Source organism: Argiope bruennichi, chromosome X2 (genome assembly GCF_947563725.1).
Source record: "Argiope bruennichi chromosome X2, qqArgBrue1.1, whole genome shotgun sequence".
In the NCBI taxonomy this organism is placed as follows: domain Eukaryota; kingdom Metazoa; phylum Arthropoda; class Arachnida; order Araneae; family Araneidae; genus Argiope; species Argiope bruennichi.
The window spans coordinates 81,652,453-81,676,529 of NC_079163.1; the positions used below are offsets into that span (position 1 = coordinate 81,652,453).

At 30.1% G+C, this 24,077-nt stretch overlaps 1 protein-coding gene across 5 annotated transcripts in view; it reads right to left on the reverse strand.

Moving 5' to 3' along the window:
* Nucleotides 1–24,077, reverse strand: part of LOC129960197 (uncharacterized) — a 329,310-nt gene that overhangs the window by 165,116 nt on the left and 140,117 nt on the right. For 4 of the 5 annotated variants that reach the window (XM_056073422.1, XM_056073424.1, XM_056073426.1 and 1 more), the window contains exons 2-3: nt 17,256–17,509; nt 15,133–15,281 (exon numbers count right to left, since the gene is read on the reverse strand). In XM_056073422.1, the coding sequence (XP_055929397.1) occupies nt 15,133–15,281; nt 17,256–17,509 (403 nt within the window). The remainder of the gene's footprint in view (nt 1–15,132; nt 15,282–17,255; nt 17,510–24,077) is intronic. The other variant, XM_056073423.1, reaches the window with a different exon arrangement.

Consider the following 24,077-nt stretch of genomic DNA (forward strand, 5'->3'; position numbering starts at 1 on the left):
CAAAACATTAACAATCTAGAGGGATTGGGTACAATTCATTTTCTTGCGCCTCAGCTCAGATGAACATTTCAAATTTTGAACTACATAGTGACGCTAGTCTCTTTAATGGTATGTGCGAGACTGTCTTAGGCATGAAATGAAAACATCTGTCCCACTGTGAAACATTTGTCACTTTGGATAATTTATTTGATCCAAAAACATGAGGTTCAAAGCGGATCCTTCCTGTAATAGAATTTCGAGTCGTAAATATCCGTCAAAAATAAATAAATATATTTCAAAAAATCACGTGACTATATATTGAAGGTTCAAAGAATTCAAAATGATTGACACTTGTAATTTTACAGTAGTTTTATGGTTCATTAGTTAAATTAACGTCCTGTTTTGAAGCTATACGAAGATCAACAATGCAACGAAGCACGTCATTTCGAACTCATGTCAGATGACGAGGACAATACTCGAGTCCAAACCACACTCTTTCAAACCATGTTAATGGAAAGTCACTCGATCCTGATGAATTTAACGAATCCACGACCCTCATATAGGGCAGATATTCAATGGAATTGGTTTCGAATAAATGACAGCTTCGAGCCCCCGATTCTACCAACATGCGGGAAGTTTAGCAGCAAAGTCACGGACTGGGGAATTGATAGTTCTAGATTTGAAATCTGAAATCATCATCATAAAAAAAAAAAAAAAAACATTGGTATTAGTAAACCTAACCCCCCCCCCCCCCCTCTACCCATTGATGTGGTGAAGTTTGAATAAGGAGGAATGAGGCGGGTGCTGGCTCATATGTCGCCGATTCATCTGATCATAATTCATAATTATCAGGTCCATTCCAAAGCAGCCCTCGTTCTGCAAGAAAACGGTACGCTAATATGATTAAATTAAATTCTATCATTACATAAAACCATGATTCTGAGACCAGAAATGGAAATTTCGGGTTAATCCGTTTTACCAATTATTTGCAGCAATACAAATTTTGATCGGCTAATCAACGAAGTAACTAATTCAATACATATCAATCAATACACAATTCAAAATAAATCTCTTTATTTCTAATAACATGTTTATAATCATTTCAACAGAAAAATTAGAATAAAAAAAGTTAAAGCAATTCAATGAAGCTGATTGATGATGACACGTACTTTAAATATTTTTATAAGATAAATGAGATTAAATTTATCAAAATAATACACTTCATTTTGTTATTCTGGTGATTTGTATTTAGAAATCAGTTTGAGTTACGACGACGATGTAACCTCCAATCGTTTTACTGAAAGAAAAACAGCTTCTGAACAATCTCACTTAAATGTTTCATTAAAAATTCAAAAATATTTTGAGTTTCATTCGTAAAGAAAAGACGTCTTTTAAAAAGAAAAATGATATCGAATGATTAAAGTTTCTTAATTTTACTTTTATTGTCAAATGAGGCAAAACTAACCAGTCTCTAAATGATCATGAGCGATAACAGCGGAAAAAGATTATAATGAAATGAAACTAAGAATGAATAATATGATATTTCTAAAATATACTATAAAAATGCGGAATCAAAAAATAAGTATAACTTCAATACACAATAAAGAGAAAGAAATGCGCAATAATTTATCTTTAATAACTGAAAAAAAACATAGCAGATTTTAAAATTTTTATTGAAGATTTAACAAGAAACAATTACGGAAACCGTAAGAATCTATTCAAAATAAATACAAAAAATATGCAAAAGTCAACAAGTAGACAGCATAAATAATTCGCACTGATGCATAGTAGTATAAATTTGTTTTTTAATGCTACGAACAAATTTCGAGCGTGGCAGATGCAGTTTTTTTTTTCCACTGGAGATCTATAGAAAAAAACCCACAATGAATTTACATACCATTTTACATTTCAAAGCCATAAGTTCTCTGTATAAACATTCAGGCAAAAGAGGATTTAAGAGGGGTGAAGTTAGGAAGTATCTTTCACACATGCATGTTTCTTTTCAGAGTATTTCAGCTCTGAATAGTGACTTAGGTGAAGTAAAAAGAAAAATCCCTTTTAACAGAAAACATACCCTTTGAAGTTTATTTACTATTCCAATCCTTGCATCCTTATTAATTGAATCCCCGAAATCCCAGTTTTAGAGTACTTGTTGGTCAGCAACGACATCATCCCTGTCTGTGAAAGATTTTTTCTTCAAAATGCTGTTTGGTTTTTAATTATTTATCTTTCATTTTATTATTATTTTATCTATAAAGCCTGTTTTGAAGCAATATGAGAGCTATTTTGGGGACAGACTTCTTAATTTCAATAAACGATGAGAACAATATCTGAGCCAACAACTCCCTCCTCAAATTTTCTAGCTATACCTAACACTCGAAGTCAGATTTAGCGTACACCCGACCCACATGCATGGTGGTTCTTTAGTGGAATCCTCCAATTACGAAGCTAAAATGTGATCACTGGACAGCAGTAATATTTTTTTTTCTTCTCATAGTTCTACTTTTCTTATAAATAATTTATTTTGTATAATATTATCTGATATATGTTATTTTGAGTAATGTATTTGATTTGTATAATATAATTGCATTTTTCATGTATTACTGATATAAAAGATTAAGTAGGGTTGCGTGAATAAACAATTGGAGATCTTTTATGGAAGATGATTTTCTGTCCGGTAGATGTGCTTCTGCATGAAGCAGTAGAGATACAGGAACACCCAAATATGATTGCCAATGTACAGAAGTTAAAATACGAGGGGTGATCCAAAAAAAAGTTTACAAGCATCAGTATTTGGAAAGCAGAAATTGTGGATGGGAATATACTTACCCAGAGTGGAGACACATGTCACTAGTTGTCATACACCAGTTGTTCGAGCAGATAGTGTTACCACTGAGACCTGAAACAGAGATAGTAATGGCAAGACGTCTTGAGAAGTGGTCTCGCACAGAGGTGTGAGTCGTGATACTATTTCTATGGGCCCCGAAGCAATGTGTAGACAACAGGTGGCGAAATGGTGTCGATCTTTTGAAGCGGACAGACAGAATGCTGGAAACTTTTAGGTAGTAGGTCTGGAGCCACCCCCATACAGCCCCGATTTGGCTCTCAGTGACTATTTCCTTTTCTTGGCATTGAAGGAACGCTTATAAGAAACAAAGTTCATATCAGACGGTGATGTTCAAAAAGGTGCTGAGAACTGCCTCAAGAGCCAGGGACCCGATTATTACCCAGACGGGTAAAACAAATTGGTCCATCGGTGTGATAAATGCTTCAACAGATTTGGTGATTATGTAGAGAAGTGACCGCCACATATGTCTCTTAATTACAATTTGTATCCTGTGTCTATTGTTAATAAAGCATTTTTCCTTTGCTTTGTAAACTTTTTTTTTGGATCACCCCTCGTACATTGCACATTGCTTTTGATAAGAAGCTGGATGTTGTTGTTGTTGTTTACCTCCCCCCACCCCGGAGTGAATTCTAATTCAAACCAAGTCTAAGAGATCGAGGAAAGAGGGGTATAGTAGCTTCTGAGGGTAAGGACCCCTGAGTAGCTGGATGTAATAAGATGTAGCAAGATGTACAATTAATGTAACCATTCCAGCAACATCTAAGCTAAATTGGTCGTAACAGTAATAATCTCTGAAAACCAGCAAGTTTATATTACAGAAAAACAGATTCAATGGCGTCTTCTAAATACTCAAGATGAAATTCTTAGATATTCAGTTCATGCGAGTAAACAGAGCATTGCATAGTTCAGTGTTATCAGTACAGGTGAAGTTGAATCAGACTTAGCATTTTGAGATGTTAAATGAGGTAGATATGCTAGTAAAAAGCTATAATGGCATTTAACTAACTTATAACTATATTACCATGATTTGATAACAAAGTATACGAGAATTACTACAAAGAAGCAATCGATTATGAAAAAAATATATTATAAAATGGATATAGATTATAATGCCAGAGTGGGAGAGGGAAGTGTTAGAATAAATTAATTTTTTCTATTCCTGACATGCACAGATAAACATTCCAATGACGATGAATTATAAGATTTTATAAGAATAATTTTGCACTTGCGGATTACAGTGACTACATTTATTTTGTTTATCCTGCTTTTAGATTAAAGCACGAGATTAATATCGTAGTACGTTAACGAATTACGAGTATAAACAATATTTAATAAACATTAAAAGTAGGAAAACCTGCAATTAGTTCTTTCTAAACCTTCGATTAGAAAGAACTAATTGCAACCTTATAAGAGAGCAATGATGTTTAGAATGATTCTAAAAGTTGTTACAGCAAATAATAATTATCCACGTAATATTTGTGTGTACTATTAATTTTTTATAACAAAAAGCAACAGTTTATTTACCTTGATTACAATTAGAAAAATATATGGCATATTTTGCTTCTATCCGTTTGAATCCCTGAGAATTATGAGATCCTCATTAAGAGGAACAACGAGGAAGCAGCCTTAATCAAACGGAAACATTGAAATCCCAATTCCTTAGTTTGAAAAAAATTTTAATCTCAATTATGTGATTAATATTTTTAATAGTTTCAGAAACAAGGCTATAACGACATTACTTTCATTTACTTTACTTTCAAGCCACATACATATACACAAACAGCCGCATCTGATTTTATAAGCCATCGTTTGTTGATCTCTGATCTAAACAGCCATCCGCTTCTAATTAATATCATCGCTAATCCAGAGAAAATTTCTGCATTTTTACAAATAACTGTTTTGCGAGAGGAAATTGTATATGCATTACGACCGACTGTATCTTCCTTTTACATTGTTCCGATAAGCATTTTCAGACAGCGAGGTTACAATAAGAAGCGAAAACATCCGGGGGCATATTTTTGCCTCAAGCAGTATAAAGAAGAATTGGTATCATAAGAAGATTCCAGCATGGGAAATTTGTTTTGTTTTGTAATGTTATTCGATATCTTATTCAACTGAAAAACGAATAAGATTTAATATGATACATATTTATAATTCGAGAGGAAATAGAATTCTTGAATATCTTTTCACTCCAAAAAATAAATTTGAATCTTTTTGATACCCGGAGCAATTGAAACCAAAAACTAATTAGGACTCAAATAGACACTTTGTCCGTAGCATTTAAAATGACTACTTTATTTGTAAAAAGATTCAATTAATATGCTCTTCTCAAATAAAACGGGACCATAACTTATTTATTACCGATAATATATACTAATTACAAAAGGCACATGTTCTTCAAGTTGCAGGTTAAACTTATGGTCACAACGGTAATAAATTCAACGAAATTACGCAGCAATTACTATGTAGAATAGGAAATAAATGTACCAATAATGTAACTTCACGTGTTATTTATGACAGCACGATATTCCCTCCCTCTTATGAAAATCCGATAAAAGCCAAATGCCTGAAAGCAGTCTATTTCTCCATTACAGATCAAATTATATTATAAAAAAGATAACCGAATATAAATTCTGAGGGAAACATGATCGAACACCGCAATGCTGAGAACGTGCCGAAGTCATTGAAAGAAGAGACGCATAAAATTGCTTAACAATTAAGTTGAAGCATAAAAACATGACTTTCAATTTGTAAGCAAGTCTATTCCTAATTACAGATGAGCATCGAATTCTATCGTTGGAGCGTGCTTAGTTTAGTCAATCATCTATCGCCTATTCGCATAAATATCTGATTCCTCTTCCTACAACTCTTAGTCATTTTCTTCTTCATTTTCAATTAAATATACATAAAGGTTTTGTTTCCGTGAAATATTCCATCTAGCGTTCAAAATCCTAGAGGTCAACAACCAGAATACAAACTTTTTTATACAGTCTGAATGATCTATACAAAGCAATTTTATAGCACCAGAGAAATTTTTAAAATATTAAGTAAAACTTTTTCTTACAACATCGTAATTTTTTCTCTGTTTAAATAAAATGCATAAAGAAGTTTGTTATCTTTCGGATATTTATATATCGGTCAAAATACTTGTGGACATCAAATAAAATATGTACTATTTTTTATATAATCCGAATGTTACATGAATTGTTTCACAGCAATTGAAAAATTTCCAAAATATCATGAAAAACCTTCATTTTCAGCATCGTATTCTTTTTCTTTTTCATTTTCTGTTAAATGCACATATACCGTATTGATATTTTTTTTCTAAATGCCCTGTGTACTGAAATACTTAGAGTCATTAATGAGAATGCATTGGGTTTCATGATTCCAGAATACTGCTTCGATAACAGTATGAAGGCATTTGAAAATGTCGAGAAAATACCCTTCTCACAACACTGTAAACATTCGCTTTCAATTAATGTAAAAAAAATTTGATTTTTTCGAATATTTCAACAATCGTTCGAAATATTTCAGGCATCAATCAGAATTCTAAAAATCATATATTGCCTAAAATCTATGAAAATTTGCAAAAAGAAGTACGGAAAGTAGCTGGTTTTAGGATCTGAAAACATTTCCAAAATAATTTGAATAAAATTGTCATGAACTTTAAAAAAAAGTATTAGTTAAAATCCATAAAATATAAAAGGAATTTAATAACCAATGAATCTTAAAATGCCACTAATTATCAGCACTTCTTTCAAAAGGCGTTTATCCGTTGGAGGCAGACGCACTTTGAAATGTTACAAAGCTTAACTTGACAACAAAGATGAACCTTATTTCAAGATTTTTTCAGTCCTGATTGAAGCATAACATCGTTTTTTTCCTTGAACAGTGGAAGAATATAGATGACTTCTTTCTTTAATTTATTGACTTAAAATATAAATAAAATCTATGTCAAACATATGTTTATTTTAAATTATAAACTTAAAAAAGGCAGCTTAGCATTCCTGATAAGAATATCTTCCACAGTAACCTTTGTGAGTTGAAAGGCTGACTGGCGTAGATAACGTTCAACCATTTCAATTCTAGATTTGCATTTCAGATTTCTTTTTCGTCAAGCCTCGATAACACGGCTAGTGCTTCAGGGCTCGAAATTCAAACATGAGAGATTTTATGATATAAATATTGCCGCATAATGAACTACTGATATCAATTCCTGTGGCTTGGTTGGCAAGACACGAGACTGTAGACCTTCACGACCCAGGTTCGAATACCAGCCAAGTCAGTTTTATCCAAAGACTGGAATTTTAATTTAAAATGTTATTTATTATTTCTCTAGTTTCTAGTTGATTCTAGATCTTTCTTTAAATGTTCTATCTGGATGTTTCTCGAACATTCTGAGAGTGTATATAAAGTCAAGTGTCACCAGTTGTGGTCGAGTTATCGGTCCTGTACGCTTGAGAGTTACTTTGCTTGAATAAATCTGATTACTTGTTCAACCTAACAGCCTTGTTATTTCCAATCTTCGTGACAATATAACTTGACTGAAATAAACCTAGACTGAATGAAAATTTTGTCATTTAAATAGCCTCCGGTTTACGTTACTACCAAAAAGAAACATATTATTAGAGTGATTTTTACACGTCTCAAATCATGTTCACTTTATATGTCTCTTTAATACATTAAAATATAAATATTATCCTGAATCATGCATGAACAAAAGTAAATGGAATACTCAAGATTTCTAAACCATATTGCCAAAAACAGAAAAAAAATCTTTTCCCAAAACAAAAGATAATTTTTAGTTCAGTAACATAACGGAATCCATAATTTTTGTAAACAAAAATTTATAAATAGTGTACGCTTTCAAAGACATATTAAACTAATGAATTAAAGAAATTAAATTTTATTGACTTTATTAGTATCAGTAAAATTTCTCCAGAAGTATTTTTATTAGTATGGAAAAAATAGCAGTATTTTCGGTTTTTCCCCCCTAAAAGTGGTTGGTGCTCGAAGTAATTGGTTTGATGAGTTGATCTTAAAGAATTTATTTTAACCCTTTAAAGGGCCATTATTTTTCTAGGCATATTATGTTAAAATATTTTTAGGCTTGAAATAAAAATAAGAAAAAGGATTCATTTAGCTTATTAGATAAATTTAATTTGATTAATTAATTAATTTGGTTACTTAATAATTAAGTAAAAATCAAGACACGTCATTTTGTGCAAGATAAAGAACTGAAGCATCTAAGTTTCTGACTTACTAAAAAAATTTGTCAGAACTTATGCCAACCTATATAATTTCATACAAAGATTGGTAAATTTGGTGGGAAGTATACTTCCCACGGCCCTAGAGAGGGTTAAAGGACTTGAGTTACATACACTGATTAAGTGATTAACAATCACTACCTATATTTTAGATCTTCCCAAAGATAATTTTAATAAAAACAATTTTGAAAACACATAAGAATTATTATATTCATATGGGTCATTCAAGATACCTGAAAAAAAAAATGTGGTAATTTGTTAAGTATACATATTATACAGAAACATTTGTCTTATTTTTATGAAAATCATACAATGATGCATATTCAGGGATAGGTTTTCTACAAGACAAGACAACTGTGTAGGGCAGCTAAGCTGATGGTGGTCACAAGCAGGTCGATTAAAAATCTTCTTAATCTAGTTGCCAAATAAATAAATTTCGTATAATATTAATTATATGTGTTACACAATACTAAAGAAGTGTGTGCTTATACTGAAGTTTTAAAATCATTATCAAATAAATTACAGTATAATTAATTACTTATCTGTAATGCAATTGAATAATAATTTTTCATTTTATTGATTATATTACTTATCTTAATTATTATCTTCCTGTCAAGTTAAAATAAAATATTTAAATACTGATTTTTAATGTTACATTGTTTTGAAGTTTATAAGTTCCATAATATCCATCATGATAATAATTTGTTTTATACGAAAGTAAGGACAACGTTTCACAAATAATTTTGGTAAATTTCTCAAGAATTTTATTATTTTAGTCACTTTTCCAAATGTATACAATTAAAAAAATAAATAAACACATATTCATTTTCATAAAGTTACTAAAATAAAATTTTAAAAAATTAAATCACCAACACGTTTATTAAGTCAAAAATATAATAAAACGTGAAACTAAATTCTCTAGTTATTAAAAGAGGGGACTCTTAATATGTACTTCCTGGGGTCCCAAAATGCCTAAATCAGTTGCTGAGTACATTCGAAGAAAAATTTAATGTAAATTCGCAAAAACAGTGAAGAATATCATTCATGTTTTTCAAAAATTGTTTCTGAAACTAAAACGAAAGTTTTCAAGTACGAATATGTTACTTTGTATAGTTGCTCATTTCATTATATGAGCATAAGATAAAGACATACTAAGACTTTGATGCCTTGACACTTCATTCTCGATCGTGGCACCACTTTGAACCTATTTTAGAAAAAAGAATCCTTCAACAATATCATCAAGGCAGTAATTACACAGCATTAAGTTCACTGAGGCTCAGATCTGAGATTTGTAATTATCCTTTTTGCATCTGATCAATTGATGCCTCGAAATAGCAGAAGATGTAATTTTAGGAAGTGGCAGAATAAAACTAAAATCAAAACAAAACAAAACAAAAAGCCATCCCTTAAAATATATAGCTATCCGATCTTTTTTCGCTTTCAACGCTTCATCTTCAAGAGGTATGTGAAAAAAAGTTACATCACGATTTTTCGCGTTAGTGTAAGATATTCTGACATTTTTTTTTTTTTTTCCGAAAATAATTGTGCGGAACGATAATTACTTTTATTCACTCTACGATAGTTAATAGCAATAGCTCTTTTGAGTTATAAGGATACTGTGATTTCCATTGTTATTAAGAAATTTAAATCGCTGAATACCGGAGATAAAAAAAAATTGCTTTGTTCCTTAGATTTTTAAAATTAAAGGACTGAAACTGCCAGTTATGCTTCGAGGGCTTATACAAAGGTCGTTAAGAAAACTTGTTGGTATGATGAAAATTAAAAAATCATTATTATTTAGAATGCAGTAATATCAGATGGAATTTTAATATAGTAGCTTTATTCTTGTTAGATTTTTGTAAATCATATGATATTATTTTATTAAAACGTTAATCGCCATAATGCAAAACACTTTTGGGCCTACAACGTTACGGGAAACAACTGACACATTATACATGCAAAATCATAAAAATATTTTTTAACAAAGCTGCCAATAATAATGTTTTTGAACACGTAGCAAGTGTGCGGTCTCCTAGATCAAAAGTTAATCGACAGGGCGACACTTAAGTAATTCAAAATGCGGGGGTATATGTTCTTGTATGTTCGCAATTGCATTCTGTTAGCGGCACTGTAACGTATGGGTAGTATATAATTATTCATTCCAAAATTTTAGTTCAATATATAATTTTATATATTTTTTAAAATATAAATATGTGCAGTTACGAGTAGGAAAATATGTTTTTCCAGAAATAATGGATGATACACTGTCCAATCAATCGAATGATTATTTCAAAATTTCCATGGATAAATAAGAGTCCGAATTCAACGATTCGTCATTAGATAGCTCAACAAATGACAAAGGCCGTAAAAAAGAATTTAAAAAGCATTTAATAAAAATAAAGTCAACCGAATTATTTATTCGGCTACGTTTTATCAGCTATTATGCATTTAAATGGTCAGCATGACTCATCACTGAGCTACGGGTAGAAAAGCAAGATTCATACAGCTCGAATGAATACATCATCTGTGAGAAACGCTTGCTTCACATAGAGATTAACGTGCTAAATTATTTAGCGAATAGCAAGAAAGCTGGAACATACCATAGGCGAATTAGAAGAAGAAAAAAAAAATTATCATAATATTATTCTGGAATTGAACCACTAGATTTTAATTGGATAAGTACATGACTTTTATGGCTTGAAAAGAACTACAAATAAAATTATCCTGAAAACAACTTAAAAATTTTTTCCCCCACCACCCGAAAGATGCGGGGCCCCCAGGCAGTTGTCCCTGCTCATTTGATCCGATCCTGATAGAAAGAAAATATGGTGATATACAATAGCGTTAAACAACGTCAGGAAGAGGGAAACGCATTGTCCCACCCATTCAGGTCCCCTACGGAGTTGTCTATCTTGCCAGTCTGATAATGCGATCCTAACAGGAAGAAGAATATGGTGCTGCGAATAAAGTTACACAACCTGAAGTAAATATAAAATGTCATGCGCAGTTTAATTATCATCTGACGGAGTTTAGGTATGGTGAACATGGTATGGTATGGTATGGATAATTAACATTATCCGTTCTAAACATTTTACGACCAAATACAAAAAACAACACAAGTTATACATAAATAGGCATGCGTTACAGCCACCTATTTAATAAAACATTCATTCATGTATAATTATCATATAATTAAGCATAAATAAATTTTAAAAAATGATCTATTTATTTATTTCCTAAAAACATCAATTATTTCCGATCAATTTGGCAGTTTATTGAAAAACACTCCTTTTTTTATTTTATTTTATGGAACTATAAACAAATAAAGAGTTGAGTCTGACTAAAAACTTTTTTTAATTCTTCAAAAGTAAAAATCGAAACTCATAAGATATTTACAGAATTTCAATAAACGAAACATTGAGTTCCATTCAAAACCACCCATGCTCAAATTCAATGTGCAATAGTCAAATTTTATACAAATAAAGGGCTTAATAGTCGTCTACTAAGTAATATATGTTTATATTTAATTAAATATACGAATTTATCGATCCATTTAAATAAAAATAATCTTACTAAATAATCAGATTATGTGTATTTAAAAGAATGCTCAAATTAACATCACATTATAACGATCACAAAAATATATATTAAACCCTTATATTAAAAAAAAGAAGAAAGTATTTTAGCAGATATCAAGCTATCACTGTTGAAAGTAAATTCCAAGAAAGTGCTTGAAATATCCAAAAATGTAATTTTAACGTCGGATTGATCGATATAATTAGCGGCCCATTTTGAAGCACAGTAGGACTATTCTTATCACCGGAAGTGGCAGATGGCAAAAATGACTCAGTAAAAAGATTTCGTTTGTTTATAGTGAAAAGGCTCATGGCATTTTAAAGCGGCAAAAATTGCTCAGAAATCTTTTAGTTCTCAGAAAAGTTTGATCATAGGCATTTTCCACAAGAAAGAGAAACAAAAATAATTCTACATCACATGAATGAAATAAAAGTAAACGATGCTTTGACAAACAATGCAAACAACGTTACTTATCATATTAAATAATTAAATAACTATAATTAAATTAATTTAGAATTATTTAATTGCGAGTTATACCTTGAAACATCGCAGCAGAAAACTTCAGTTTACTTTGTTTTTATCATTATTAATAATATTACATTTATTTTAGTTAGTAGTAGTGGTGGTATTATAGTATTATACAAGATTTTTTTAAGAATATTAAGAATAAAAGCTCTTCCTCCAAAAAAGAAATATTTAAAAGCAATGTAATTCAAAATGATTACGCTTCTAGAATTAATATGCCTTAAGCTTATACAGATTTCAAAAACCTCAATCAAATACTTGCTGTTTTATCTTCTTTCCTTTTCATCTTTTTACAACAATATTTAAATTAATGAGAATTTTTCTCCAACTCTTTTTGCAAAGGATCTCTTAACATCCACAAATGTTACCTTAAGAATAGAAATGTTTTTCAACACAAAATTCAACAGATAATTTCTGAAAGAACAACTTCCAAACTAAACTGACAACATTTCATGTCCTTGCACACTTTCTCTTAGTATCTGTAGAAATACGATAACTTAAAAATTCAAGCAATGACCAAATCAAAAAACAGTTTAAATCAGCTAGTTGATGTGCGAAACCAATCGGATACAAACATTTAAAGCAAGTGCTCTCAACATTCACCATTAGAATAAGTGGCTAAACTCAGTTAAGTATTTTCCGGATGAGAAAGTCAACACAATGACTTTCTGAAGAAGCGTCTTTGGCAGCTAGTAGCTGGAAAATAGGTCCTCGCGAAGCTTTCTGACTCTTCAGACCATGGGTGGGCACATTTAAGAGCCGATGCTTCAGAAACTTGTTCAGCATTTTGATGAGTCCAGGAAACGCAGGCATCATCTTCAAAATCAGCAGATAACACCTTTTAGTCAAAAAACTCCTACTTTTTCGTTCGTAATCCCACACAAGTCTCGCTAAGAATAAACATAAATCTAAAGGCCCAAAAATTAAATAACAGATTGATATGATCATGGCAAGCCTCGGCAATATTTTAATCTGTAATTCTGAATAAGGGAATAGTTCCAAAAATACTCTGTAGGTCGACCTCGTTTCTTCACACTGTTTCCACTCCTTATTCAAATATTTGGAGTGAGTGAATTAGATCAAAGTTTTGGTAAGAATTCGAGAGAATGAAGTCAACAGGCAGTGGTTCATTATCGAGAATTATTTGAAATAATGAGATGATGAAAACAAGATATGATGATAAAAAGTAAAGTTCATTCATCTCCAGGTTTTTATTTCATTCTAAACTGATTTTCTGGAATTTGTAATATCAATAAAAACTCAAAAAGTTTTATAAATGTGAGGGTTTATTTTTTTTATTAAAACGATGCAAAGTTTCCTAAAAAAAATAAAAAGGCTAAAAGCAATTTTTTAAAAGTCACTACATGACAATTTAAAGCAAGATTAAGTAAATCAGCACCTCATGAACCAGAAGACCTTTAACCCTTTAAAGGGCCATTTTTTTCTAGTCATATTAAGTTAAAATATTTTTAGGCTTGAAATTAGAATAAGAAAAGGGATTCATTTAGATAATTAGATAAATTTAATTTGATTAATTAATTAATTTGGTTAATTAATAATTAAGTAACAAATCAAGACACATCATTTTGTCTGAGATAAAGAAGTGAAGCATCTAAGTTTCTGACTTACTAAAAAAATAGTCAGAACTTATGCCAACCTACATAATTTCATACAAAGATTGATAAATTTGGTGGGAAGCATGCTTCCTACGGCCCTAGAAAGGGTTAAACTTAATATTCCATATATCAAATAAAATCTAATTGGAAAAATTAAATAAAACAATACCTCATTAATTAGAAGATCTTTAATCTTACCTTTACCTTAATCTTATAAATTACATTTCTGGATGTCTTACATTATTGAATTTTTAAGCTGTCTTACAATATTTCCAGAAATGGAAGGGCAAAACAGAAGGAAATGGAAATGGTGAGCAAGTACAGAAGATGAAAGAGCAGTTAAATTTTAAAAAAGCTCGCTCCGATTATTTGTTAAAAATCATGAATTACTTTTAAGATTGAAAATTTAAATCCAAGCTTATAAAATTAGTCATTAACCCTATATTTATATTTTATTCCCCAAGTTACAATTTTTAAAAGAAAATATATTCTGATAAAAAATTAATGGAAAATACTCTTCAGTACACAGCAAATGGTGATCATGTCAAGAGAAAAAGAAAACTGAATAAATGTATTCTTGAGTTTTAAAATTATCTCTCTGTAAAGGGAAAGATTGTGCATACTAAAATTTACGCAGCACATATTATATTCTGACAGTTTATTGAAAAACATGAATTTTACGATTACAAAGATGGCACTTTAAAACAACAAAAATACTTTAATTCATTTCCTTTCGATTGTTACTTATAACTGTTTATTAATGATAGGTAACTAAGTACTCACCATTAGAAATTATTTACTACTATTTCTATTAAATTTCTACTTCACAAGACGTAGATCGGATTAACATAGCCCCACAACTATAATTATTTGAAGAAAAAAATATTTTTAAAGGAATGCATTTTAATAATTAGTGTAAGAATAACATAGAAGCACTGGAATGCAGTTAAAGGAAAAATACTACTGTGAGTTTCAAGAATTTTGTTCGACTAAAATGCAGAGAATCAAAGTAAACCCTCCTACTAAACAGAATTTTAGCTTAAAATAGCAATAAATATAAATTTAATAAGCAATTAAAAATATAATTTATCAAAAATCATCCTCTGCACTAACAATTTTCTAGAATTACAGGAAAAATTTAATTATGTCATCATAGCTCCTGTGCCTGATTTTGAACTGTTGGATGAAGATTAGTAAAGTTCTTAGTGTACGAAAATTTTGATAAATTCTTCAAAGAACAAAAATAGCTTTATTTTGGAAAACCAACAGCTGAATCTCACCTTTATTCAAACTTAGAAAAAAAAATAGTAAGGGCACTTACCGTCGTTTGCACTGAACTGCTGCCAAGAAGTTTGGAAATCTTTCTTCTTCTTGTTTTTGGAATCGGACGTAGAATCTTTAGTTTTGTTGATTGTCAGCTGATCAATAATTGAAGTTAACTGTTTCCCTTTCTTTGATTCTGGGCTGCTGCTGTACATAAAAAAAAGAAAGAAAAACAAGGGTTGATATTTTTTCCCGAGGGAATTCCAGCCAGAAAAATAAAATTTGTTTATAGATTTCAATCAGGAGTAAAATCACATGACGCAAGCAATTTGATGCTTAAAAATAATCAAATGGCGATGGACTCTTTCAACCCATCCAAGGGAGCGCGCACCGAAACCAGTTCTGAAAAATTCTTTTTGGTCGTGTCCCTCTTTTCCATCAAAGCATTTGGCCGCTCCCTCTAATCCTTTGCCTTAAAAAACATGGTCATCAGGTACACGCGCCACTTTTCAATAATGCCTTCTGATAATAGCAGTTTACGAATCGGAACTGTGCCTCAGTCGTGGATTTCGGAATTCTTTTCATACCTTCCAACTGACAAATATGTCTGCTATTTTTTCTTGTTGTTCGAAAACAAACAATAGAATGACTATAATGAGAGTTCAAATAAAAATTAAATTCCAAAGACATTTTTATTTAGTTGATTTTAAAACTTATATGCCATTTTTCAACAAGGATAAATCGAATTTTTGTTTAAAGTCGAACAATAAAATGCATTTTACGAGAGAAGGTCATTAAAAACAAGCGTGGTCCTATGTGTCTGGTTAATAAGAAATCGAATTGACATTTGAATGACAGAGCTCCTTTCCATTGCTCTTAACATTTCTTAATTAAATGTACATTGGGCACTTCTGAGATCATGGAGGTAGATTTAGAGATTTGTGCAGTTAGTTGGTGGAACTAAATGGCGCAAAACCAAGACATGACAATGAAGGGCTCAAACAAAGAGTATATTAAAAGCGCATTTTATCTGCTCTGCACTCGACAGCCAATTGCAAATGCTTTGAATCCAGGGATGGTATTTTTTCTCCTTTTCTTTTTCACTTCAAGTTCGTATCAAATAGAGAATGAAAATGAGTTTTCTTTTAAAAGTAATAAGAACTACAGGGCAATATATTTTAGAATAATTTTTGCATTCAGAAAGGATATCGCGATAATTTTTTTTTATTTTTTAGTCACTTTCTGTTTATGTCTTTTAATTATTTCACAAAAATACTACTATAAAGAAAGTAATGGGTCTTTTTTGTTGGCACAAGGTATGCGTAAATAAGTTAAAAATAAAATGCATATTGTGTCAAGCTCAAAACGAAAATGACAATTTTGCTCAAAAAGAATCGTTTTCCAAAATTCATGCTTGTGCAATATTTTATGCAGAATGTTAGCTTAGTTTTAACCTCCATCTCGATATGTACTTGGAAGAGAAACACACGTTGAATCCATACTCTAAATATGGATTAAGATTAGGGAATCGTCTGAGGTTAATGATCGTCTGAGGCTGATTCCAATGATTTCTAGAATGCCGCGATTACAGAAATTTTTACAATGAATTATAATATAAAAATAATTTATGTTCATAATTTTAATTTCATATTGATTTGTGTGATTAACACATGCATTTCTTTTATTCAAAAACCATTTAACTTTGTTCTTTAATACATGAGTCGCTATTCTAATGGGTAATAAACTAGTGATATTAAAATCTTCAATGGCACATACTCTTGAAGTAACTCAATATTAAAGAAATAATTAATTAAAAACATAATCATTGTCTATGCTAACAGTGCAGTGGACGAAATGGCTTTATTTAGTTACTTGTATAAAGTTCCTAATGATGTAACCTTTACATAAATCAGATTCTTTTATAAACAGCCGCTCGAGTGCCATGAGTTCGAATACCAGTCTGACTAAAAACCAATAAATCATCAGTAGTACTATTTATTTAGACAACCCGCATGAATGCCAAACGCATCTGGCACTTATTATTAGCGTTTATTATTAATTGGCATTTCATTAATTTGTATTAAGCTTTTATATCTGTATATATACATTTAGGGTTAAGAATACAGTGTAAGATACAAGAATAAAAAAGTGGAAGACACACATAGAAAGAAATAAACTTACCAGCTTTTCGAGTCATTGTGTTGTTTTTTCGCAACATCCATTTTCCATGGATTAGAATGATCCAAGCTGTTCGTTTGATTTTTGTTTAACGTTTCAAACTCAGTGTTGCAAAATTTCTCCAATGATTCCAACGCATTCTCTCTCCTTTCCACCCCGTTTGTCTCTTGAAAAGCACTATTTTGTTCGCCAGGTTCATTTTTCATGGGTGTTCCATAAGGCATCAGAGTCCATTGCTCTGAGGGTGTACCACGACTCTGTGAAGAAAAAACAACCAGCCGTTATTAAATACCATCAAAAGAATCATATTTTGTAATTTTGATTCAGTAATTTATTGAAATTTGTAATATTTTAAAATTCAGACAATATAAGAAGGACACAAAGAACAAATTTCTCCATTTTTCTCAACATTAATCTTTTCATTCATAACCTCAAAACGTTATCCCAGATCGGCCTTGACACAGTGACGGGAAGCGAGAACCACTTACCACACCCGAGATTTCTCATCCCCATATCCGAAATGATCCACTCGTGGGATTCTCCTTACTTATAAGTAGGCATTATGTTATTAATAATTTTAATAGCTCTTTATATGCAAAGCTAATAAAATTTAAACTATTAATAAGCATGGAATAACTAAAACATGATCGCTATGTTTCTCGAAAATAGAATTAAAGATTGTGGGAAGTATTTATATTTTTTACTCTTCTCTTCGCCCATAAATATGCATAAAATGTATAAACATAATTCATATTCTTTGATTATATTCTCAGATGTCTTAATAAATCCATGCAAATTCGTAGATTGCATTATATATACATATATATAATGTAATTTATTTTCGTAGATGACATTATATTATTATATATTACATTATATAAATATTACATTAACTTTGCATATAGCAGAGATTAAAAATAATCCACGATTTAATACAGAAGACAGACCAAAAATCTGAGAATTGAGGATTTAAAAATAAGACTGAAATTTGATTTAATCAGTATATATTTTTAAGATTGTTACGCGAAAAAGTTTTTATAATCTTAAAGCATTTTGAATAAACAAAACTTATATAAAGATTTTTTCTCGATTTTCTTAATCACATAAAAAAGATGGAAAACAAGATTAATTACTTTTTTTCCTAAACAAAACAAACTAAGTATGAATTAATTAATTGGCCAGTTAAAGAAATTTAAAATTCTTTTGGAGAATTTTTTTCATTCGTTTTTTTTTTTTTTTTTTACCCTTAATAATGCATCATGTTAGTTTACAAATCTAATGGGATGTTTGAATTCAACAAACAGGAATAACTTTAAAAAAGGTTCAAAATTTAAAGTTCATTTCGGATTATCAAAACCCTTTCCAATAGTACGACATTATTTATATTTAAATTATCGAAATCTGCTTCAAGTGCTTGAGAAACGATAAGAACTGATCAAAATTTCAGAAGGCATAGTTAAAAAAAAATGTCTATCGACTAGTTTCTAAGTTTGTAGTGTTAGTATATTTGTAAATTTCAGATTACAAATCTTGCTGTGATTTTCCATCATCCTTTTTTACGTGATTCTTCAGAACCAATATTTGATGAAGTTCGAAGACGGTAACCTTTGAATTCCAACAAATCACATCTAAGACAGGTAATTTCGAAACCTTTGACAATAAAAGCACTTGCGGCAAAGTTGATGGTGAAATACCACGAAATTTAGCAAAGTTGGCTGCTACCAGAAAGGTCGAGGACTTTTAATAGCGCACCGAAATTCCTTGGTAAACATACCTGTAACTATAAGAGATCTATATATGATTAAAATTCAGCTGGAGAACTCGATAGTCATTTATCAAGTTCTTCAAATGATAAATGAAAATAGGAAAAGTGGCAACCACCCATGAAAGCCAAGTTCACCCTTTAGTTATACAACTTCCTGGATGTCATAGATTTTTAAAAAATCACCTTTAAATATCGCAAATTTATTTCGTAGTCTGATTTACCGATTCTTAAAATACCTAATGAGGTGAATTCTAGTAGTGGACTTGTTCTGAATATGGAGTGAACATGTGTCAAAGTAGACTAAATGCATTTAATTTCAATCTAATGGTGACTGAAATAAAAAATAAGTTTTGGTTAAATAGGCGAAATGAAAAAAATTTACCAATGGCATTGATTAAATTCATTCATTGAAGGAAAAAAGAAATGTTTTTTTTTGTTCATCTGTTTATTTTTGTCATCTGAAAAGAACGGAAAACGATAAATCAAAGTAAATGATAGAGAAACTCATTTCTGAATAACTTTTTTCCTGAAATAAAATTAAGTAATCAAACCTAAAGTCATAACCGTAAATGATAGCGAAATTCCTTTCTAAATAACTTTTTCTGTAACAAAATTAAGTAATCAAACCTAAAGTTAGATCTGGTTTCAGCTCGGTACATCAAGCCGATATCGTAAATCATTTAATCTACAAATACTTTTAACAATATTAATCAAAATTACTTATGATTTACTTATATTCTAGCACATAAACTGCTTTTACGAAATATCTAACTGCACAAAATATAATACAATGGAATTAGTTCATTTACCCAACATTAGTTCATATACTACCCAACATTGTACAGTCAAGATATGCTCTTTTTCTCCAGCAAGAACAGCAGTGGACTGCAAATTTAAATTGGCACTGTGCATTTCACTAGCATCATGCGACTATGTATTGGTTCTATTACAAAATTACAAGCACAAATCTTATTACTAATGATATCACCGAGTATCCCAATAATGCAGAATACCTATATTTGTTTTAGGAAGTTATAAATCTCACTTATTTTCCCTTTTTATAGTTCAGGAGAAAAGTAAATCTTTGATTCTTTAATATGAATTTTCACAATAAAAATATTTGATTTGATTGACATACTTAAAAATGATAAAAATAAAAAGTAATCACACTTTTTATTCGTTCTATTGGTATGTTTCTTTTTGTATAAATAAAATTCCAAGCTTTTTCTCACATGATAATTTCAGCTGAGTTCTTTTGCACCTAATAAGTGGTAAATACATGCAGTAATTCGCATTAATACCACAATTGCCATCAATAAAACTAAAATAAGATAACATATCCTAACTTATTTGAAATACACTGTTTGAAAGTCTGGTGTTCGTTCCAATTGGTTATTGTTTTAGATTTTTTTTCATACATTAAAAATCTGTCTTGACGACACACTTATTGGTGCATTTTCTATCCAACAAATACTTATACTCATTCGGAAAATTTAATTTGTATTTAAATATAGCAATATTAGAAACATGTTTATCAGAAACTTGGAGGGGAAAAATAGAAAAGGGTATCAAAAAATAAGCAGAAAATTCGGAAATCTGTGATGATACGTTCTTGAAAAGATTTATAGAGATTACCAACGAAGAAATGCACATACAAAGTAGCAAAACCATCCATAAAAATAAAATCTAAAATAATTTATTTACTACACAGACAAGCAAAAACACGAGGAGCGATTTATTTGTACACAAACATATCGTTTTTATATATCAGAGGTATTATTTTAGCAATTTCAACTGGAAAAATCAAGTTAGACGGGCAGTGCTGTCTCAAACATAACATTACCTTGTAAACAAAGATATAAAATAAAAAAAAACTTCGCCATAACCTTTCAAAGCATGCTAAATAATATCAGAAATTACGTCAAGCAGTGCTACGAATACAAATCACATTGTTTGATATTTATTGGCTCAGTTAGTTTAGGATGAATGATTTGCCTAAAAAGAGATGAGAATTTGAAATAGGATTAAACGATGTTAGGGTTCAGTAGACCTGAAGGCATTTCTTTAAATCTTTTCACCTCATTTTTAACGCCTGAGTGAAAAATGAATTAGTTTTTTGCGTGAAAAAACCGAAAATATTTTCTTCCAGATAAGAAACTCGTTTTTTTTTCAGGGCCATCAATAATAACTGATTGACTTAGCAATGAAAGGCTTGCAACATGAAATACTATGCGCCAATAGTGCAGATAATCAAAATGTTAAATGAGAGCTCTCAACAAATTGCGTTAAAACCTATCCAAGCAGTGCAATAAAGTCTCCAATATTGTTGCAATATATTTTTACGATATAAAACAAATATTGAGAAAACTGAGCCGCATTATAAAAATATTGTGCAATTAAACCTTTAAAGGGCCATTTTTTTCTAGTCATATTATGTTAAAATATTTTTAGGCTTGAAATTAGAATAAGAAAAGAAATTTCTTTAGCTTATTAGATAAATTTAATTTGATTAATTAATTAATTTGGTTAATTAATAATTAAATAACAAATCAAGACACGTCATTTTGTGTGAGATAAAGAACTGAAGCATCTAAGTTTCTGTCTTTCTAAAAAAATTTGTCAGAACTTACGCCAACCTACATAATTTCATACAAATATTGATAAATTTGGTGGGAAGCATACTTCCCACGGCCCTAGAAAGGGTTAAAGTAGGTTAAATTTCAACATTCACATACATTTTTCTAATGGTAAGTAAATTTGTTCAAGATAATTAAAAAAATATACGCAAAATACCATGCTTCATGTCTTAATATTGGTACATAAGATAGAGATATTTTATATGTCGCATCTCAAGGATTAGTAAAATATCTTAGTAGAAAGATTACAGAAAAGAATATTCTGATCGTTCTGATGGTAAATAAATTCATAACAACCCAAAGGAAATACACTTCATATAATCTTAAGCAGCCAAAGTTGATTTTTATTACATAAAATAAAAAAAGTTTCATAAAAATATGTATATTTTTTCAGAGTCTAATAAGAATTTACGACTTTATTCCTTACAAAAACATTACTTGCGTTATAAGATCGTTATAGCCAAACACTAAAAAGAAAAGTAGAAATGTAAATGTTATATATATTTATATATACCATTTTTTCCCTACAGATGAATACAAATATATTTCCCTATTCTAATTAATTTTATTACTTAATATACATGTAATTATAATACAGTAATTTCAGAGTTCATCTTTAACTATGCCGATAAAACTGGAGTATTTTATTCCACGTATCTGTTTCGTAAAATATTTCTTTTTATATGCAATCACAAAGTTCTATCTTATTTACCCAGCGTGAGTGCCAAATTAACGACACAAGTTAATATTATACTGTTAGGTATCCTTTTTAAGGATTTTCTTTTTTAATTATGTTGCTATTTATATAAAAAAGAACCAAACACGTGCTAATTAATAAACAGAATTAAAAATAAATTTAGTCGGATATAAGCAATTCTTTCGAAATTATAAAGCTAATTATAATCAAGGTTAGCATGCAATATGACAATTTTCAAAATAAAAAGAATCACTCTCTCCAAAAATACGTATTTAATTAATAGTATTCAATATTAAGTTGTTACTGAGGGATAGAAATTTATCAACTAATCTTTTTTTTATAACTGTTGCGATTCAAAACAAGGGAATGTAGCTTAAAATTAAGAAGAAACAAAGCTAGAAAGGTGACGTTTTTTAAAAAATTACCAATTCATTTCGTAGTTATAAATTTTGTCTTCATGGTAAAGACTTCATGAATTTTGACTATTTTTGTAAAAAGGAACCAGTCAAAAAACAATTTCAGTAATGAAAGAAAAACATACTGAAATTCAATTTTACTTCATATTTAACTAGCAAAAGTGACACATTGGAATGTGCTTTACACAATATAAAGGCAAAATGAAAAACAGTATTTGATTCCACATTTCGTAGATTTAAATTATGTCTATACAGTAAGGTTTTATTTTCTTTCAACTCACTTCCTTAAAAAGAAAACAATGCAAATAGAAATTTGCTGATTAAATTATATAAAACTTCATGCGATGCACTTTTATTTGATTTCCAACTTTCAAAAAAATTAACAAATGTAAGCGACATTTATTCTAGCATTTTCAAAAATTCAAACTTTTGAATTTCGTTAATGAAAATAAAATAATCAAAGGCTAAAATTCATTCATTCATTTTAAATTGATTTAAAACAGCAGGAACTTTTAGTTACGCAACAATATATCCAAAAGTTCATTTATGTTTTTACAAAATAGACCAGTTATAAAAACTGCGTATACAAAGTAATTACCAAATAAGACGACATTTATTACATGATCCTAAAATAATTGTCTTTTTTATCTTTCATTTATTCTTTTAAAGGCGTCAGACTTTATTTACAACAACAGAAACTCTCTAATTTAGTAATAATTTGTCCCAAGGTACATTCACATTTTCAGAGCCCAAGGGCATATTTACTCAGAATTAGCTAGCTGTTCGATCTTGGAAAGAAAACTCACTGCCAAGACAGACCACTTCTTTTACATGAACCTAAAATTTTTATTTCTTTCGAATTTGCGATCGACAAATGTCACACCATACATCTTCTTGAGTAAATATTTGAAGAATTATAATTGATGTCTCCAACGTTTATTATTTCTTCCCCTCCATTTATTAGAATTACGTCAGATTAAAAATTTTTACACAACATATTTCAGATGCGACGTGTGCAGAATGTCCTCAGTACTTTCCTTTATCATATTAAATGTTGGGGAAACCATAACCTTTCTTAATTCTACTCAACTAACTGTCACTTGATCCTTCGGAATCATCGTCTAATATCAGGGAAATAAAGCATTAAGACGTCGATGTTGCTGAGACTGGTGAAAAGGACCCCATCTTTCTTCTCTCGCCTCCAGGCAGCCTGTAGCATCATCTTCTTTATCCCTAATTTTTTCACTTTATCATTTCAGACCTTTTTCTTTTTTCCTCCATCTTTTCGGCAGTGTAATATTCCTGTCATTC